At 32.4% G+C, this 19,924-nt stretch overlaps 1 protein-coding gene across 1 annotated transcript; it reads right to left on the bottom strand.

Annotated features, from left to right (window-relative positions):
* Nucleotides 1–6,712: 6,712 nt before the first annotated feature.
* LOC145042689 (RNI-like superfamily protein) lies at nucleotides 6,713–9,110 on the bottom strand. Its single transcript, XM_078991153.1, has 2 exons — nucleotides 8,986–9,110; nucleotides 6,713–8,831 (listed from the first exon to the last, which is right to left on the bottom strand). Exon 2 carries the CDS (start codon nucleotides 8,766–8,768, stop codon nucleotides 7,005–7,007), a length of 1,764 nt encoding a protein of 587 aa, XP_078847279.1. The 5' UTR covers nucleotides 8,769–8,831; nucleotides 8,986–9,110; the 3' UTR covers nucleotides 6,713–7,004.
* Nucleotides 9,111–19,924: the final 10,814 nt, after the last annotated feature.

Genomic DNA, 19,924 nt, shown 5'->3' with positions numbered 1-19,924 from the left:
TTTTTCATTTTATTAAATTAAAATTTCATATTTAATGTGTAAGATAATATATATGTAAAGTATTTATTAAAAAGAATTTATATATGTAATGTATTCAATACATTAAAGTCTCATTATTTTTAATAATTCAAATTTTTCGTATTTTTCTTATAAATTCAAAATTTTTAAATTTTTAAATTTATATATATATATATATATATATATATATATATATATATATATATATATATTCTTTAATTAAACTCATGTAATACATGGGTTTTACACCTAGTAATCCTAATAAATAAGTACATTTATTGCCACGTGGCAATTGCTAAGCCCTCTCCAATAAAATTTTCCCGCTCAAAACGTCTAAGTGAAATTCCGCATTTTCCTTACAGTCAAACATATACTCCTTCTTTTCAGCAGTTTCAAATCGATAGTATCCAACAAAAAAAAAGAGCAAGAATTTTGGAAACGTTCTATTGTTCAACCGTTACTTCTACAATTTCTCCAATGGTTTTGGAAACCAAATCAGCGCTTCAAATTTTAAAATACATCAAATCCCCAAATCTTGGAGATATTGTTTACATTTAAAATGACATACAGTTTCCCCTAGCCTAAATCACTTTAAAGGATACGACCACCACCCCAGCCTAGAGTGTATCGAAGCTTTTATCTAGAAGAAGATCGGAGCGTCTTTTATCTTCTCACACTACCATCGATTAAAAGAATGTGTACACATTCGTTTTTAGTGACCGTTTCCCTGGTATTGTAAGTTCTCTTGCATGTTTCTCTGATGCACATAATCTGTTTGATGAAATGTTTGAGAGAAAAGTCAGAGTTTTTACAGTTAAAACTATCAAATAAGTATTGTGAGATTATGATTGGACGGTTGATTCAGTGGTATTCAACTGTTGCTCCTAATTTTGAGTAATATATGCAGGCTCAGATCAGGACATAATGCAACATGATTGAATGGTTGATTCGGTGGTATTCACCATGGCTGCTCGAAGGTAATAAGGTTTTAGTTAATTTCTTTTTAACCTTTACTCTTATTATGAAGGGTAACACAAACTTATACTATTTCATCAACAAGTCCAATTTTTGTGGAAAGTGTTCACATGTCAACAGTAAAATGCTCTTTGCTTCCTATATTCTTGTGTAATCTAATCTAAAGATGGTCCTTCATGCAGGTGAAATGTTTGACAAATCGAAAGCAAACTGAGTCACTTCAAGCTGCCTGAGTAATTCATACATGTTTTCAAAGATTGTTTATATGTTAAGAGGTTATACTTTTCATCCTTAATCAAAATGTCATCAATCTCATAATGTAGTTGTGTTTCTGGATCTTTCAAGGATTGATTTTTGGGGTGAGAATTTATTTTTTATTTTTTCTAGGAATGAATTTGTGGATCTCATGGATTTGGGAAATGAGTCCATTGTTGAGGTATTATCCTTACTCTATGGTTATGTGTCTGAATCCAAAGTGAAATTTATAGAAAGAAAATTCAGTGATAATAAATTATATTATATGCATAATTGCAACTAAGAGTGAGAGGATAATTTATTTCATATTTCAGGATTGATTTTAAGGATGAGTTATATATATATATATATATATATATATATATATATATATATATATATATATATATATATATATATATATATTAGTGCTTTGATATGGTTGAATGCCCGTTAAAACTTATCATGTAGCTCACGGATTAAAACATAAAAAACAACTTAGTCCATTTATTTATTTAATTATTCAACACTTGATGCTACTTTTATACTGTTCAACCAAAAGATAGAAAAATGTAATTTGCACTGTGATTTGTTGTGATTTATATTTTGATATTGGTGTGCATACAGGTGATGGTAGCAGAAGATTAAAAAAAAAGTTTTTTTTCCTCATGTGTTGTTACCATCTGATTTTAGGAACATAGGAAAACAAAGATATTTTGATTGGTAAGATAATCTTGATTATCAGGTCATTCATATTTATTAAATCTCACTTGATCAATACCGAAGTTAATTGATTAGTTTCATAATCTTGATTATTTGGTTTATTCACGTTGCTTGAATCCCATTTTCTTTATTAGCGTTTGAAGATTTTTGGTTAATTATCATTATTAGGGATAAAGATACTCTGGGGAATCATTCATTAAAGGTGTTTAGGTTATTGTAAGGTTTATCATTCAAATCAATGTTTTAACTTTATTCATTTGTTCATTAGTTGAAGGAGGAGTACCTAGTGCCATTAATTAAACGCATTCCCTTTTTATTATATAGTGTCATGTTTTCAATTTAATGAAATTTAAGTGTCTTTGTATTAATGCAAAAAATAGCGATGTGAATTCGTTTATTTTTTTTTATAATATCAAATTATCATATTTATTTCACTAGGTTACCTCTTTTGGTTTGATGGATGTTTAATTGGATGACACCTGTAAAAAAATCATAAATTTCTAAATGAATTGTCTTTGACGAAAAAACATAATCATACTTTTATAAATATATATATATATATATATATATATATATATATATATATATATATATATATATATATATCAAAATTTTAAACCCATTGAAGTTTACAATATAATTTTCTCAATAGAGTATTTCATTCTCTTGTATAAACTTGACTTCGTCCCTTAGATTCTTCCCAATTACTTCATCTTCTCATTGCAACAAACCTCTCTTCTTTTAGTTGAACAAGTTTTGGTCTTTAAATAAGTAATCATCAATCATAATTTATAATTTCTTTGATTATATAACGAAGAAAAATTAAACATTTTTTGGATTTTTCCTCACTCTCACCAACCAAATTAAATGTATGAGTGACTAATCTACGAAAGATTTATACCTTTAACATGTCGAATCCCATTTTTTGAATGTTTTCACCACCAATTATAGTTCAAACTTTAGTTGTCGACAATTTCTTCGTTTATTCCCCCTTTGTTGTAATCAAAATGAAAATACGAATGTTATTGGCATAGGTTAACAATCGGATTTAGTTTTGAAAGTATTCACCATCGATTTTTTGCACGAACTTGTGTTGCAAATGATTTCTCAGTGTTTTCTTTATTGTTATGACATATGTAATGTAATACACTTCCTTTTTCCATTCATCTATTGAATTTATAAATTTTATTGTTTATTAATTTGATTATCTTTCATATTAAATAAACAATATCAAATATGTTCAATGTTTTTTGAACATCCCTGTATATATTATCTAATTCAATTGTTAATTACTTTATTGTTTAGTTTTATTTTATTTGTTGCTTTGATATGTCTTTAATTGAGATATCATCTTCAATTAAAAATATATCTACAAAATTACACATAGCAAAAGTTGTATGTGCAATTTGTTTTTGTAATTCAAAAAGAAAATAGTAATCCTTACAAACTTATACACAAACGTCTAAATTTAAATTTTTTTATAAATCTTTGCCTTTTCATTACCATTTTAAATTATCAATAGTTTTCTTCTTCCATACCCGTGGTTTCCACGGGTTTTAACCTAGTGTGTGTCTATATATATATATATATATATATATATATATATATATATATATATATATATATATATATATATATATATATATATATATATATATATATATATATATATATATATATATATATATATATATATAACCAAACCCCCTTATGAACTGTACCTAACAGATGCTATTATTCATCAGGTTTACTTATTCAACCATGGTTACTGCCTCCGCACCGCTCTCTCATCCAGTATATTCCACTATCTTAGAAACCCACCGCCTTCATCTTCATCCTTCCTCAACCCTCTGTGAGTGTTTCCTCTTATACCACCTCTTTGCTCTACTCAAGAAATCTCCATTAACGCCTGTCATTTGGCCAATGCCTGATGCTCACCTCCAATGAAATGCACTCTCGCCGTTTCCAGATGCTCATCGTCTTCATCTTCATTTGATTTGTTGTCCACAATCGATCATACGCTCTTTTCTATCTAATTCTTTCCGAAAGCACACACTCCTTTTCTAATCGACCAACACTTTTCTAATTAAATAATGTAATTTAAAAAAATCTTTGAAGTCTTTTTGTTTATTTCATTGTACTTAATTAGTACCTATGATACATCTATTTTTTAACCTTTACTAAACATTATTAGAGCAGTAAGAACAAAATAATTAAATAATGTAACTTATAAAAACTTTTGATTTTTATTTTAATTTATTGTATTTAATTGGTACTTATGATACATCTGTCTTACCTTTTCAATTTTGTATTTGTTCTTGTTTAAATATAAATAAAACTGTTAGATATATTTTTTTGTCAGCTAAGAATTAGATATGTGTATTTTTCTTATGAGGAAATAAGAACATTTAGATAGTTAGTATTTGGACATTTCCTCGTCATCTCTTATTATTTGCTTGGACTATCTCAAAGGGGTTTCTTGTTAATCCACATTCATTCTTATCTATTAGGATAAGAAAAGAATGACCAATTGTAAAATATGAAATTAAAAATAAAAAATGATGTAAATAACATTGTAAGCATTTTGAATGATCTTAGAAGAAAAGTAAAATGGCTCCAATAAATATAAAAACTTACAAAAATCGTTGATATATATATATATATATATATATATATATATATATATATATATATATATATATATATATATAGAGAGAGAGAGAGAGAGAGAGAGAGAGAGAGAGAGTGTGTGTGATAGTGATTCTTGTATGGTACAAAACCAATCATAAATTAACACATGAGCAAACACATATACAGACTCTCACATTAATTTGTATAGAAGTGAAGTTTTAATGTTTTTTTATTTGAAGTAGTTCGTAGAGTATATTATACTCCATGTGATAATCCAATCCGAAGGAGTATAATATGCTCTGCAAACTACTTCAAATACAAACATCAAAACTTCACTTCTATACTACGAATTGTGAAAAACTACTTCGGAAATAAACAACAAAGCTTTGGACTGTCACAAAAAAAAACTATGTCTCAACATTCTCCCCCGTTGTGACAAGTCCCATAAGATTTGAAGTCTTCAATCAAATAACAAATCAACAACACTTAACAAACGATTTCTAAACAGCTATCCACGAAACCAGATAGTTCATAATCTATTTTTCAGTCTTTCACTAAATTAGAATCAAGCGTGGTAACTCTAATCAAAATACTTTGTAGAGTTGCGAAAGAAACTTATCTTTTATCACTGATCTTCAAAAATGAGTTTTCAAAGGATCTATTCTTCTTCTTGTATGAGTAGGCATCCCATTCTAGTTCATGAATGATATCTCCATCTTCTCCATCTTTAAACTTTGATATGCTCTTCGATGTTGTATTAGGATAGGAACACTCTTTTTGAACTTCGTAGCCAACTCATAATCTAACAATGCAATCTCATGATAATAGCAAAACATGAATGCTCTAACATGCTTAAAAGGAGTCTACACGATCCATTCATGATAAGACTATTTGATCCATTGATGCTACAACTTTTAGAAGATTCTACAATATAGTTCGGATTGAAAAGAGAAAATTTTGCTATCGGGAACTCTGACTCTTCATCCTTTCCCCTTAACACATTGTACTTGTAATTCTGAAAAATGTCTTCGAATAACACATCCTTCGTAACATCAACACACTTTGAATCTTTTTAAGGGTCCAAACTTTTATTGCACTTAGCCCAATACCACATGAAATGGAACGAGCCTGATTCTTAGCTTGTTTATTTATTTATGTATTTATTATAATAAACAGCTTAGCATTTCATTCCTTTTGTAATCACTTTTATCAACTCTTTCTATTGTAAATAAAAAGCATAAGCTTTTTCCCAATTGTAGTCTTCTTACCTCTTGCTTGAGATTAGAAATATAAAAATGCATTATTGGGAATCCTTTCATGATATCTGCCTTAGATACCAATTCAGATTTCCAGATATTAAAAGTAGATGAATAGTGCAGTAGATCATCATTATAAACCATTTATCAAGTTATATTTCAACATTGATTCTTGTGTTTTTTGTTATAAGAATATAGATTGAACTGATTAGTGGTTGCAAGTTATTTGGTTTATATACTTTTTGACCATATTTTTCAGTGGAACAACTGACTACAAAAGATCAAGCACCTTGCTACAGTACTACTACATAAAAAGGTGATTGGCTACTTTTATGTTTTGAATAATTTTCTATGTGTTATTTCATTATTACTTGTTTGAGATTAGAAATAAAAATAGTTGGGATTGTATTGTTTTTGTTTTTTCCTTATAACTATCAAATTTTAACAAATAAGAATATGAGTTTTTTTTTATCAGAATATTTATGGCATTTTGAGAAAAAAAAAAACATTTACCAATACAATTGTTGGATATTTATGATTCCTTATTCAAAACAAGTCATGTAAAGTGGTTTAAGATTTTACACGGATAAATAAAAATTGAATGAATTTCATATTTTGTATCAAAATATGTGTAATTAGTTTCCAAATCAGGAGATATTTAGGGTATCATGTTCAATTGGAAATGATATACAACTTATTATTTTTCTATGGATTCGAACGTGTTTAGGACTTAATATTTCAACTGTATGATGTATTAAATACATATTTTATAATGATTTAAACGAAAAAATATATTTTAAAAGTTATTATAAGTAAAAACAAATATTAAAAAATATATATATATTTTTTTTACTTTTCATCCATTGCAAATACGATTATATGGGAAATAGGTTCAAAAATACTATAATTTGGTAAACATGCTTTCTAAATTTTAACTACACATAACAAATATACAACAAAAGCTCTCCAAAGCTAAATCTAAATTTGCACACATTTGTTTCACAATCTACATGCCATTCTAATTACAAACAAACAAAACAAATTCTAATTACAAAACAAACAAAACAAACCAAGAAGAATACAAAAGATAAATGCAACTTCAAGTAAACTTATTTTCAAACAAAATGACCAAAACGCCCACATCAACTCCAATAACAGCAACCTAACCTACTTATCACAAATTTGGCATCCATGGCGCAAAAGAAGCTTGCGTTGATGTTCACTAGTAACAGCATAAGAAGGTGGGACCAATTTCCTCAATGATGGCCTTGAAAACACCATCCAATCAACCATATACACGTGTAAATTAGGACACCCCATCATATTAATCTCCTTCAACTTCTCACATCTTTTAACAACATATTTTACAGCGCTTGTTGTCACATGAAAACACCCTCTCATGTCGATCTTCATAAGCTCATTACACCTCACCCCAATCCCCACCAATCCTTCATCATTCACCCCTGATTTACCCATATACACTTTCTTTAATCTCAAAGGCTCATTATTTAATCCTATGTTTTTTACCCCTAAACAATCTTCAATCCCTAAATGGATAATTTCAGGACAAACTTTTAAGACTTCATCTATGGAGGATGTGATACTTGAACATGAGCTCACATCAAGAAATCTTAAATTAGGGCAAACTGATGCGATCTTGATTAGGCATTCGTCTGTTAAAGTTGCATTTCCTGATAAATTCAAGAACTTGATACTTGAATTTGGGTGAATTGCAATACCCGTAACTGTATCTTCTTCTTCTTCTTTACCAAGATCTGTGTTTTTCATTTCGATTTCTTCAAGAGAGGGGCAGTTTTTTATGAGAGTGAGCAGGGATTTACTTTTTAGCTTGCAAGAGTTGAGCTTTATGGTGATAAGATGATGGAGGTAGTGAGATAAGCCTGTGATGGAGGTGTCGGTGAGGGAATCGTTTTTGGAAAGATCGAGAAACTCGAGAGATTGATATGTGTATAGGAGGTTCCAGATTCCATCTATGGTGTAACCTTTGCAGTTAGAAAGAGAGATGCTTTTTAATTGGATTTGGGATTTTGTGATTGCTTCGAGGAATTCGTAAGAAATATCTGAATCTTTGAAGTGGAGACTGCTTAAGGTTTTCCCGGAGGTAGTAGGGTTGATGAAAAGTGAAGAATATCTATGGAGGTTAGAGATGAGACGCATGGAGATTGATGTTATATTAGGGCTGTTGTGCAGCATGAATCGAACACCTTCCATGGTGATCATTGTACAGTCTATGAATGACACCTCTTGTAAGCGCAAACAATTTAAAGATAGATAAGAAAGAGAGTTGTCTGTAAGAAGATGGTTCATGGAGATGTTGATTTTAGTCAGATTCTTGAGACCGGATGACAAACCTTGAATTCCTTCATCGGTGATCATAAGTTCACTTATACTGTGATTACGAAACGCAGAGATTGTGAATTTATGACGAGGAAAACTGACGTCTAATTCTTCCAGATCTGGATGGAATTTTGCTATCGAGATCAAATCCTCATCCCGCAGTTTGATCACATTGGCGCATCTCAACACCTTGATTTTCCTGTTACTCAATCCCAACTCTTTCAAACCTTCAATTGGTATCGAATCGTGGTTGGAGATATCAAGAATTTCCAAATTCAAGGCAACGGAAGAACGAGCGACCTCGTGAAGAGCGGTTTCGAGATAACCGTGCTTTAATTTACTGAGATCTAGGGTTTTGAGGTGTCTAAATCGATGAATTAGGGGAGAAATGGTACCGTGAATGAAATACGTCTGATCAACAATGGTGAAACGAAGACGGAGGCGATTAGTTAACGCCATCAATCGTTTGCATACGAGCGAAAGTGATTCCAACTCTGAGTGGCGATCATCGCCCAATCCGTCCAGTATTAACTCCCAGATTTCCTCCGGCAATTCTTCATAGCACTGCGCCATCTTTTGATCCAGCTATTGACAATTGAAGATGGAAGCAAAAGCTTCAAGTGATCGATTTGGAAACTGGAGATCGTGTGATTAAATCCAGTTTGAGAAATTTGAACACATAAAACAGTAAAAGCACAGTGAAAGTGGAAATTGTAATTTGGGTTTAGAGAATATGGAAATTGTTGGAGGAATATGGAAATGATTATTTTATAGAAAGTTAACAACTAACCTTCAACGGAATCGGGTCGAACCCGCCATCACCTAAGCTTACTCGATTTGAAATTTGAATGAGTTACCATATACCAATTATTATATAGTTGTTTAAGAGCCTTCAAAATTGAAGCTACATCGATTTGAATTTTGGATGTGACTTACCAATTATATGAATAAAATAAAGAGTAACAGCAAATTTGGTCCATGTGTTTGTATTTTGCAAAAGAAAATGGATTTGTTTCAGGATGTGGTTTTGATCCGGTTTAAATATTAAAATGAGCATTTTTATTTTTTATTTTATATTTTAGATACTTAATTATTTATTATTTTATCTGTTATTATCTTAAATAATTATTTTAATTATTATTAAAAACATTTAGGACCCTCTATACAATATACATACATACACTAAAATAGCATCTACCTTAAATGTTGAACAATATTGGCTGGGGAGGCTAGACCTCGCGCTTTGCCTCAAGTTAGAAGTAAAAATAGTATCAATGTTGTCTTCGTTGAAGGAACAATGTCCTCCATAGATCCGACTTCCAAGAATAGAACATATGATATTTAAGTTGAATCGAAAGAGTTAGCACGACGACCAACGCCACCATCTACAACCCAACCCTGGAGTTCTTAAATTCAAATATGTTTCTCATCTCTTCAAGGCGAGTTTCCCCAGTTTGATTCAACTTTTATAGAACTCAATTGTTATGCAAATTAACGAAAGTGAATCTTACATAGAGAAACAATACTAACTTTTGTTGTTTTTAAGAAGTTGACCTTCAAAGTGATACTATATGTTTTTGTTTATTTATCTGATTTCGGTAGTAGTAAAATCATATTTATATGCTACAGAGGACTTTTCAGATTCTTATTTGACTCGGTTTGTTTGGATTAAAACTATAGATAAACCAATTGCAAGGTCGGTCGATATAGGATAATATAAATTAAGCTATCGAATTGAGAGAGACTTTCACAAGATTAAGTCCTACTTTCGATAATGTCGGTCAAGGACTCTCCACTAGTCCTGATCATTACCTATCAGATTTCTTTGAAGGACTCTTTGAACTCCAAGTAAAACCACTATCCTTCTTCTTTATATCTTAATATGGGTATCATGTATGAACCCAAAGTTTAAAAAGAATTGACTTTGAGTGAATAGTTAACCATAAGGGTATAGATAAATTTTATAAATTTGTGAAGATGTAGCTTCATGAAATTAGTCGATATAAGTCTAAGTCATTCTTATGAGATGAGATAAATTGGTTCAAGAGAAGAAAGGCAAGAGATTTTGCAATTAGACCATAAAGGGTAAAATGGGAATTTTATGCCTTTAGTGGCAAGTTTCTGACTTTGACGATCAAGACTCGTATACACTCAGTCTTAAATGACTTAATGAAGTTATAGAAATCATACCCACCTTCACGTGGATATAAGATTTGTGGAAAATGACTTAAATCAGTCTCTATCATATCATCTTGTATTGTATTGCATGTTAAGTTACCGATTTTCCATGTGTAGGTTGTGACAGCTCTAGCAACCTCCTTTTATGCACTGCAACCTCTCAAAGTTCCTGCATTCAGGTTATTCTCTTAGAAAGGAAATTGTCAAAGGAGAATTTAGTCATGGGTTTCTTTTAATGTTGTACATGTTTTGTTTTCTATAATAAATATTATGCAATATTAGCAATGTGTTACATTTACTTACTATCGGAATGATTATATGTATTTGACATATTAGTGCAAAGAATTATATTTATTGTTTGTAGTAGTTTATTTTGTATTATGAGACTTTTAATATGTTATTTAATTTGAAATTTAGTAAATCTATCAAAAAATATATAATTTTAAAAACATTTAAAATTATGACACGCAAAAATGTGTGCCGTCTTCCTTTATGACAAGGTCTTCCTTGATACACATTGTGTGTCATAAACACGCGCGTCGTAAGGTTACGATACGCAAATGCGTGTTGTCTTCCTTTATGACAGGGTCTTCCTTGATACACATTGTGTGTCATAACTGTGCATTGTAAATGCGTGTCATAAATGAGTGTCGTAAATAGACGACTAGCAAAAGCGTGTCGTCTCTCGTTATGACAGGGCTTTCCTTGACATGCATTTGCGCATCATCTGAGCGTTTGTCACACCCCCGAACCAAACGGCGGAAACATTTGGGGGCTTGCGCATTACTTCATCTTGAAATATCATTACAGTGAATATAATTGAAACATAACATCATCATCATCACACATGTAATATTACAACATTCATTGTTTACATCGAGTATTGTATTTGAATATTACATGCCAAAATAGTAAGAGTATGATGAAACAAAATATCACACAATATCCATTAGTTTGTTTCGTTCATCCTGCTTCAGCGGTATCCTGAGAATACAAGTTATTTCGAAAACGGTCAACATAAAAATGTTGGTGAGTTCATAAGCATGTTTGTGAAAATGATTTGTATAACTTTGAAAACCACCAGAAAATCCGATATTTTCTGAAAACCGTTTAGTGTGTTTGTGTTAGATCTTGATTTAATGCATCTATGCTATTGCTTATTTGACTAAAAAGGTAAAGAGAATGTAGAGAGAGTGTAAGAGCATGTAAAGAGAATGTTCCAAGACAACCCAACGTTGCCAAAAAAAAAAAAAAAAAAAAGATGTCTTTCGTAAATTCATAACGTTAATTCCTCTAAGTGAGTCGTCATAACCATACTAAATAATGACAATTTCACGTGTCTTGGCGCCGTTGGACACCGACGGAAAATAGAATAAGGTTTTCGTCACCCTAGACTGAGTAAGTCTAACTGTAGCGAACAGCTGAGGTGTGGGGTGTCAACCCCGTATAGATCTATACACAAATCCCCGTTCTCCCTCCAGGAGACTCTGGTTATAACTACAGGCTACGATCATACACTTAATAGGTGCCAACCGATAAAAACTCGCTAGATCCTTAATCGAATTTACGCGAAGAAAATGTATAAACTCATTCTAGGACCAATGATCCATGTAAGTGAACCACTAAGGCGTCGCTAAATATGTAAATCATTTCAAGAACCAAATGGAATGAGATTATATAACATGGGCCCGAAATATATATGAAAGGACAACTAAGGCCCATTTCACATATAAAGTATTTACAGACCCAAATAGCACACAAATAGTATCCAAGGTCCGTCGTACATGTTAATGGGTCAATGAGGCCCAATAAACATGTAAGTAGTATATATGACCTATCACACATAGAAATGGGTCACTAAGGCCCAATAACCTAGAAAATGATCAAATTAAATCCATTTGTTGGTTTATCATTGGTTTGAGTTCAAGTATTCACTAAAATAGCATAAATAGGAGAATGCATATAAAACCCATTCCCAGGCCTAATAAACATGTAAGTGGACCACTAAGGCTCACTATACGTGTCTATTATTTCCAGGCACAAAAGGAATGTGAATGTCTATCCTAGACCCAATATACATGTAAAAGGACACTAAGGCCCACTAAACACGTACATTATTTCCAGGTCCAATAAGGATATGAATATCGTTTTTAACCCGTTTGTTATTGTTTTGTTTATTTTAGCTTGATTATTTACCAAGTTGATATAAAAAGCCCGCTTTTTGTAAAAATGACGTTCTTGGCCCAATAAGCCAAAATTTACAATTAAGACCCAATTTTTGTAAGCATAATACTTTAATCTCCAGTTTTGTTAAAAAAACTTGTGTTGATGACTACTTTGTGGTAAAAATAACATTTTAAACCCATTTTTGTGATATTTTTGGCTTGGTTTTTGCGAAAATACACATTTCCTGGTTTTTGAGCTTTTCCGACCTAGTTGTTTGAAAACTTGTAGAAAAATCATCGTAAGTCAAAATTTGAATCTGTAAATTCTCAAAGTTTAGAAATTTTGTCTACTTTGTTCAAAAATTTTCTCATAATTTTTAATGGTTTCTAACAAGTGTGAAATTGCTCATCTTCACAAGTTGGTCCGAAATTATTTCAAATATGATAGACAGTTTTGTAAAATTCGCCAAAAATTGTAGAAAAATCGTATGAAAACGTGCGAGTAGTCATTGTAAAGGTATAAACCTGACCTTTATCCATGTAAAAAAATTTTGAAAAATACTTCCATTTGGATGGTCAAAACAGTCCGAGATTGGACCAAAACTTTTCTGTCAAAGGCTGTTTTGTGAGTTTAGTTTATAGATCTCTAACCACAACACTCATTTTTTCTATATCAAGTGTATAAATCCAGTATATACTAGTTTACATGTATTATGTTTGATAAAACATACTTCTCTCAAGATTCATATAAGGATCCAAGTGATAAAGTTCAAGTTCTTGACATATTTTTAGATTAATGAAGAAATCAACACATAATCACCAAATAATTCATGGAAAACACACATAGTCATGCATATACACATAGATCTACACAAAGCAACTTGTATTCTCCCCCAAAAATCATATAAAAACAGAAAACAAGGGGTATGAACTCACATTTGCTTGGATATTTCGGTTAAGAAGAAGAATGGAAGAAAATGATGTGATTTTTGGTCCTAGTAAGCTCCTTAGGTGGTTTTAGGGCTTGAATGGATTCTAAGATACAAGATCACGAAATTCCATGAGTTAAGAGGAGATTTTTGAAGTAATAAGGAAACTAGACCATGGATCTAAGCAAAAACTTACCAAGGATGATGATTTTGGTGAAGAATCCTCTTGAAGCTACACTCAAAAACTCGAAGTTTTAGAGGAAGAAGGAGGTGATCTAGAGAGGTTTTTGGAGGTGTTTGAAATGAGAATGGAGGTGGGTGGTGGGGGTTTTGGGCGAAATTAATAAGAGAAGAGAGAGAGACATGGTGAGGTGATGTTTGCATGGAAAACCACCATGCAAACATGAGGTGTCCAATGTACAAATTTCCTCATTTTCCTTTTTTTTTTTTTTTTTTTTTGTCTAATAAGCTTAATGGATAATGGGTAATGGGCCAAAAATTTGGGCTTAAGAGAGATGATGATGAATTGATTTGGCCCATTATTGGTCTTGTTCGAATTTACGAAGTTTAATAATATTTTTCGGCCTATTGGGCCCTTATTAAGGGTCTCGGCCCAATAATGTAACGACCCGTTCCCGGTATGTTGATTTATTGGTAATTATAGTGAGTTTTTCAAGAGGGACTCGGCGAGTTCTAGCCTGACTCGCCGAGTAGGGTCGCGCCTGAGGGCACGCGTGAGCCGGGGACTCGGCGAGTCCATATCCTGACTCGGCGAGTCCATCTGTCTGGGTGAAACCCTAAAATCCCCGGGTTGCTCACTATTTATACCACCTTATAGCCCCCATCCTCGCCTCCCTCACCCTGAGAACGCAGTGTTAGAACCCTAAACCTCCCTTGAAGAGCTTATATGTGTTTTGGTGCCATTTTGTGAAGGTGTGAAGAAGGAGAAGAAGGAAGAAGCAAGGAGAAGTGTTGTAGTGCAAAGATCCAAGGCCAAATCAGAGTTAATTGAGGTATTTTCGGAGTTCCATCTTGTTATATGCTTTAAACTTCCATTAGAGCTCTCCTAAGAGCTAGTTGATGCTTGTTCCAAGCCTTACACTTGCATGAACGTCTTATTAAGTCGAAATAGCTATGGATCTGAATGTTGGGGTGTTGTAGAGCCCAGATCTACTGTCTTTTTGGAGTTATATTGCATGATAACCATAGATCTACCCATTTTATGCATCTTTTAGCCTTATTTCCCTTATTCATGAGGTTGTGCACGTAAAGTTGGAAACTTTACGTGGTAAATCAGCTTATTGGACTCAGATCTATCAATTGTATGCATTGGATTCAAACAAAATCAAGTAAAAATCAGTTGCATGGCGGCAACACGGCGAGTCGGAAGAACGACTCGACGAGTTGGGTCGCGAGTTCCGAGTTCTTCAGTTTTGTCAGTGTTGAGCGGACGAGGTGAGTTAGAGAGTGGACTCATCGAGTTGAGGGTGAACTCAATGATGGAGGGACTCGGCGAGTTGTTCATCAACTCGGCGAGTCCAAGGCAATCTTCTTGGGATCAAGAACAACTCGTCGAGTCTGTTCATACGACTCGGCGAGTCGGATGAAGATTGTCTGAGTTCTTGGATCAAGAGGGTACTCGTCGAGTCAATGCCAGACTCGACGAGTAGCAGTGAGTAAAAGTGAAAAGTGAGAGTAGGACTCGGCGAGTTGGGTGGCCCAACTCGGCGAGTCAGCCCAAAGGAGAGTTGACTTTGACCAAGGGTAAAAGAGTCATTTTACCCCAAGCGCAGTGTTTAGTATTTGATTGAGTGTGTTTATGGACTTGTAGCCGAGGAGATTCAGGAGCAGCCGCCGTTAGCTTTCCGAGCCACACACTCAGCAGCCAGCTTACGAGGTGAGTTTCCTTCCAGTAGGAACGGGTCTAAGGCCACAATGCCAACCCGTTCAGTTAGCAGTAGTTTCCGGATTTAGGTCTGATGCAGTAGTTGGTATGTTCGATGCCTTCGTGGTTCGAATAGGATTTGTGTGCTATGTTTTATGTGTTAAGTATTATGTGTTCCGGGCCACGGCCCGATGTAGCATGTCGTATATGTGTTATGCTAGTTGATGTGTTATACTATGCCATGTTCAGTCAGACAGTTCCGGACTTTGGTCCGATGCAGTTGGTTCCGGACTTCGGTCCGATGCAGGGGACAAGGTCCCAGTCAGTTCCGGACTTCGGTCCGATGCAGTTAGTTCCGGACTTCGGTCCAATGCAGGGGACAAGGTCCCAGTCAGTTCCGGACTTCGGTCCGATGCAGTTTCCGGGCTTCGGTCCGATGCAGTGGGCAAGGCCCAATATGTGTTTATATGTTATTGTATGGTATGTGGTAGTTTGGGGGAGCTCACTAAGCTTCGTGCTTACAGTTTCAGTTTGGTTTCAGGTACTTCCGCAAGCAAAGGGAAGAGCTCGGGGTGAGAGCATCGCACACACCACAGCATAGCTTTTATCCTGGGGATGTCTTTTGATGTTTTGGATTGATGTTGTATGATACAGTTTTCCGCACAATATTTTATTATCTTTTGGGGATACATCGCGTATGTTTTATGTTATGATACTTATATTACGGTTTAGATTATATTGAAAAACGAAAATTTTTGGGTCGTGTTTTTGGGTCGTTTCAAATAAGGTCCATGAGAAAGGTGTGGGTCATCCTAGGCCCATTAAAGCCCAAAATACTATATCTTAATGAATGTGACTTCAAATAGGGCCCAACTTAAGACTCTTAGCTTAAAAGAATTAAGTTAATGGTTTATTGGCCCATTAGGTCCAATAAAGAATTCATAGTCCATAACAAACTTGAATCGGAATTTTAAGAGTTTCAAACTCTTTATTGAACATGAGAGATATTTGAATGAGAATGAAGTATCATATTCACTTATTGTACAAGTTATTACACTAGGTGAATGATTGCATGAAAGTAGAATTTCCTAGCAAAAATGCTAGTTGTGACAGCTTTTTACGACACGCATTGCGCGTCGTAAAAAGTTGTTTTTCTAGTAGTGGATCATATATTTTATAAAGTTCGGTTTCTCTTAGTTTTATACATTCCTAAAATTGAAACTGAACCAAAATTTTCGGTTTCTAAATAATACCAACCCAAACCATCAATTTATGCTTTGGTTTCAGTTTCGTCAGTTTTTTGTCGGTTTCCAGGTTCGTTTTTGCTCACGCTTACTCCAAACTCCTTACATGTGAAGCAAAAAACAAAGCACGACTTACTGGGTTAAGACCTATTTCTTATGTATTTCTTTTTTTGAAGGGTGTGAGTCGTTTGGGTGAGGGTGGTTCGTATTTGGGAGGATGGGTTCATAATCAAGTAATTATTAGGGTTTTAGATAGTAATTTACATGTAGGAGTAGAGTTTATTCAGATGTATATGGCTTTGTGGGTATGTTTGTAGTGCAAGGAATATGTTTAACAAAATGCTCCTTAATGCAATCATCATGAACTGCATGAAACAATCACATTGTCCCATCTTCATCATGAATCTAGATAACCACCCACATGAATCTACACCTACAATAACACACCATGATGATTATAAGGGACAAAGAATACATCAAGAACCAAACAATTTCCATTGGATGGATCATAACAAATGGATGTGGTGAGTTCATGCCTACTGGGGAAGATGGTACTCTTTAATCTTTCAACTGCGAAACATGCAACTGCAAGCTTCCACATGAAAGAGATCAAAGTTCAAGTCCACCACGACCACTTAATCTCCTGCAACTACAATTACCAATATAGCCCTCTCCATATTAATATAAATAGGCTTGCAAATTGTAGAAAGGTCATTTTGCAGATTCAACACCACAACAAGGGTATGCTTAATACTTTCGCTAGTCAAGGATGGATGAACTCTAACAAGAGTATAGTCATGAACATGGTCATGCTTGAGAGAGAGAGAGAGAGAGAGAGAGAGAGAGACGGAGAGAGAGATGTGGGGGTATTATGTTTTTTTATTAAAGTATGTTAATAGTAAAATGAAAAGGGCAAAAACATATTAAAATAAGTAAGATAGTCTTTGTATATGGAACAATATCATGCAATGAAATTGAATTAGGGAAAATCATATGAACCAAATAAAATAAGGGAGTGTTTATGATTGCTTCTTGAAAAAACTTATTAAGTTATTGACTTTTTTAAAAAGCCAATAAGTAAAAAACTATTTGGAAAGGAGAAAAAATGTCAATTTGGCTTCTTGGTAAGGTTGAAAAAGCAAGTTTCAAGAAGTTATTTGAAAAAGCAAAAAGTTAATAAGGTGTTGTTTGTTTTTTTGTCTCTAGATCTTCTTTCCATTTTTGTACGCGTCGTGCTGACCGCACATATACATTAGGTTCTGTAGATTGTTTGTTTTTTTTTAAGACTACAAACTTAAAAAAACATATGCGTCATCTTCTTGACACAAATTTGGACCAGAGTCTTTAAACCTCTTCAGATATCTTCTAGCCTAGAAAAACATATATATTTTTGTTTTTGTTTTTTTTTTCTAAACTTATATTTATTCTAACTTTATATATGATAAATAATTTGAAAAAAAAGAAGTTACAATACTTAAAGAAAAAAAGGTTCGTCAACACAATCATGACCTTTGTGCCAAATTTATAAATAAATATTTAATTACAATAATAGTTAGTAGAGCTGCTTATATAGATATGAAAAAAAATATCCTAATATTGTCTTATACACCCTCATTCCCAAAATTATTGTCCACAGATAAAAACCACTTAAGAAAACATTAATCATCACAAACTTTCTTAAATGAAATGACAATTGTAACATTTTTTTGTATTTTATTCCATGGTAGGTTAACTAATAATGAGAGGTATTTTGGTAAAAATGATATTTATTTTTAGAAGTAGGCTTTTATTTTGGAACAAACTAAAAAGGAAACATTGAATATTAATACGGGACTAATAGGGTTTTTTTTATGCAAAACTAGTTTATAACCTGTGGAAATCACGGTTACAAAAGTAATTGAACTTTTATAATAAAAACTCAAAATTATTAATCAATTATTTTAAATAAATTATTAATTAATAGATTTATTTAGTTATATGAAATTATAATCATTGATTTAAATAAATATGTGAAATTATATCACTTTATAATTTGTATTAATTTTATTTTAATATTTATTCTAATGTTATTAATTTAATGTAATTAGAGTGATAAATTTGAATTTTGAAATTTAAAATGAAGAATCAATAGGTTGATAAATAACATTCATTAATTAGATGGCATAATAAAGTGAGACATGGTAAAAAAAAAAGAATAACATATGCATTAATTAAGAAACCTAATAAAATGATACATATACAAATGAGAATAAAACTATTCTTTTATTAAAATAGAGATTTTATAAATCATTATTTAATGTAGCATCATTCATTTTTTGGAATATTTATTTATGGTCAGTTTTTAATTGATTTAATTGACAAAATAAAATAAAAACTTTGAAAATTTTCATTTAAAATCAAAGTTTATTTGCATTCATGTTATGTATTAAAATTCTTTTATCCCTAATTACAATATTTAGGTAAAACTTTACCACAAAAAATTGTTGGTTTTTATCAAATATATACAATAATTCTTACTATTTTATTTTCACTTTTTATACAATAATCAACAAAATTTAATCTATATTTGTTAATTATCTATAATAAAATCATAAAATTATTGAAAAACTGTTTAAAGTTTTTTTTAATCAATTTAATTTATTCTAATACTATAGATGTTAAAAAACAAAGAATCTTCTTTTTTCAAACTACAAACGTTTGGTCCACATCTTCTACTGCAAATGTTTGCAAATATGATCCACAGATTGTAAATATTTTTTTTTTTTGAAAAAACAAACACCTAAATCATTTTGGATCTATGATATATAATATAAACTAAGCAAACATCTTTTAAATTATTGGCTTTTCCCAAGGTAATCCGATTATCTTTTTAAAAAAACTCATTTAAAAAAAATCATAATTCATAAATCCTTTTATCAAAATCCCTTTTAAAATTTAAAAAACAATTCCAAATACGCCTAACTTAATCAAAAAAATAAATCATTTTTATTTTAGTGTTACCCGCGGTACAATCCTCATCGTCACACCATGTTAATTTGGATAACATTAGCTTAATTTGACTGAATAAAAACAAGGCAGAAAATATGTTACAAGCTAAAATTAAAGTTCATACACTCAAGTTGATTAAGCTAGCGGGGGAGAATCCATCCCTTCTGGTGGCAGATCCAACGGAACCTCTCGTGTTTCCGGCGTACTCGTTGACAAGAACGGCTGCCCTTCCGTCATTGGATTCTCATCCACCGGTGGTGGCATTATGATTTCTGGCGACTGCTCTATCCCCGGTATTGGCGTTGCCCATTCTACTGGAGGTGTAAACGTAAACGGCAGT

Source organism: Lactuca saligna, chromosome 4, assembly GCF_052625555.1.
Source record: "Lactuca saligna cultivar CGN05327 chromosome 4, ASM5262555v1, whole genome shotgun sequence".
Classification (NCBI taxonomy): domain Eukaryota; kingdom Viridiplantae; phylum Streptophyta; class Magnoliopsida; order Asterales; family Asteraceae; genus Lactuca; species Lactuca saligna.
This window is presented reverse-complemented; position numbering and strand designations above follow the sequence as displayed.